Here is a 1,639-nt window from a genome sequence, read left to right on the forward strand (position 1 = left end):
AAACAAAACGGCCCGCGCACAGGGTGACGGGGGGGGGGGGTGTGTGAGGGCCGCGGCCGCCAAAGTGCAGCCGGGCCCCGCCGCCGCGCGCGGCCCTGCGGCGCCGCACCTCGAGCCGATGCGCGTGATGGACAGCTTCGGGTTCGCGCGGTAGGGGCCGGGGCCGTCCGCAGGCGGCGACGACGGCGACAGCGATGGCGGGGGCGCCTCGAGTACCAACTGAAGGGGTCGGGTTGGTGAGAGCGGGCGGGCTGATGGGGGCGCACAGGAGAGGCCGGGAGGGTTCAGGTTGCCGTCCTCCTCAATTGCGCCCGTCCTTCCCGCAAACCCCCCGGGTTGCACCCAAAATGGGTTGGGTGGGCCCAAAATTGGCGCCGCGCGGTCACGCGGCTGGATGTGCGACGCCGGGCGCCCGCCGCCGCGCCGCCCCTGTGGGACCACACCCGCGCCGCCCGCGCGGCGCGTGCCCAAACCTATGCAGCCTGAGGGAGCCCTGCTTTCATTCAGTTTCAATATTTATACATACATATGTATATATATATACATATATATTCATACTGTTTATACATCAGTTATCAGTTTCCAGCGCACCTGGCCGTCGCTGATGGACATAAACTCCTCCACCGCCTCGGTGCCCAGCTCCCCCGGGGCCGCCACAGCTGCCTCCAGCTTCTCACGCTGACGGGGCGGGCCGCGTTGCGGAAAGGGAAGCGGGTTGTGGTGTGCAGGAAAGGGGTTGCGACGGCCGCAGGGGTGCGGCGGCGGGCGCACTAGAGCGTGGCAGAGGCCCATGTCACTCCTTACCAGTATGCAAGCATATGCATGCGCACATACACGCATGCACACACACACACACACACACACACACACACACACACACACAGCGAGAGTTGCACCCGCACGTCCGGCCGCGCGCGCGCACCTGCGCCAGCACGAGCGCGATGCGCTGTTTCTGGTCCTCTGACAGCGTCTGGTATTTGCTCATATCGATGGCCTTTCGGGATGTGCCTGGTTTAAAAAGAGTCGACAAACGGGGCGCGGGTGCATCAAAAGTTGTGAGGGCGCGCTTTGTGTGCGTAATTTTTTGGGCGTGGGCGCGTCATCCTGCGTTCGGCCAGGCAAAGGCACCCCAGTGTAACACGCGCGGCCGCTTCAAGGCGTGCGGGCGTCGCCCGCCCACCGTCGCCCTTTCCGCACCCAATGTAGGTTTTCGACTGCGCGCACCTGTCGCCGGGCGGCCGGGCACCAGCGGCAGCAGGCTCATGCTGCCGCCGCCGCGCGCCCGGTGCATCTTGGCGGCGCGCAAGAAGAGCGTGGAGAAAAAGCTGGGGGGTGGTGGCGGTGGCGACGGTGGCGGTGGTGGTTGTGGAGAGCGGGGGTGGGGCGACGGATTAGGGGTAGCACAATGGCACGATTTGCGCACGCGAGTGCAGCCACGTCGCGCTCGGCGCTCGCGCGGCCGCGACGAGGGCGGCGGCCGGCCGGCTTTCTGGGGTTCAAGGACGCCCGCAGCCGCCCCAGCTCGGAGGCTGACCCTCCCCCCCTCCAAAGGTCTGTTTGGCGTCACCCCCTGCGCCGCGCCGCAGACTTTTCTCCTGTTCTGTCTGACCCCCCCTCCCCCCCCTCCGCGCCACGCGGC

General features: G+C 67.0%; 1 protein-coding gene across 1 annotated transcript in view; it reads right to left on the reverse strand.

The window, feature by feature from the left end:
- The window catches only part of MNEG_16291 (F1F0 ATP synthase, alpha subunit), a gene marked incomplete at both ends in the record, with an annotated part of 2,202 nt that extends 911 nt beyond the window's left edge, over positions 1-1,291 (reverse strand). The window contains 4 exons of the mRNA XM_014035239.1: positions 110-219; positions 592-678; positions 923-1,008; positions 1,225-1,291. Of these exons, the coding sequence (XP_013890693.1) occupies positions 110-219; positions 592-678; positions 923-1,008; positions 1,225-1,291 (350 nt within the window). The remainder of the gene's footprint in view (positions 1-109; positions 220-591; positions 679-922; positions 1,009-1,224) is intronic.
- Positions 1,292-1,639: the final 348 nt, after the last annotated feature.

Source organism: Monoraphidium neglectum, assembly GCF_000611645.1.
Source record: "Monoraphidium neglectum strain SAG 48.87 unplaced genomic scaffold scaffold06207, whole genome shotgun sequence".
NCBI lineage: Eukaryota > Viridiplantae > Chlorophyta > Chlorophyceae > Sphaeropleales > Selenastraceae > Monoraphidium > Monoraphidium neglectum.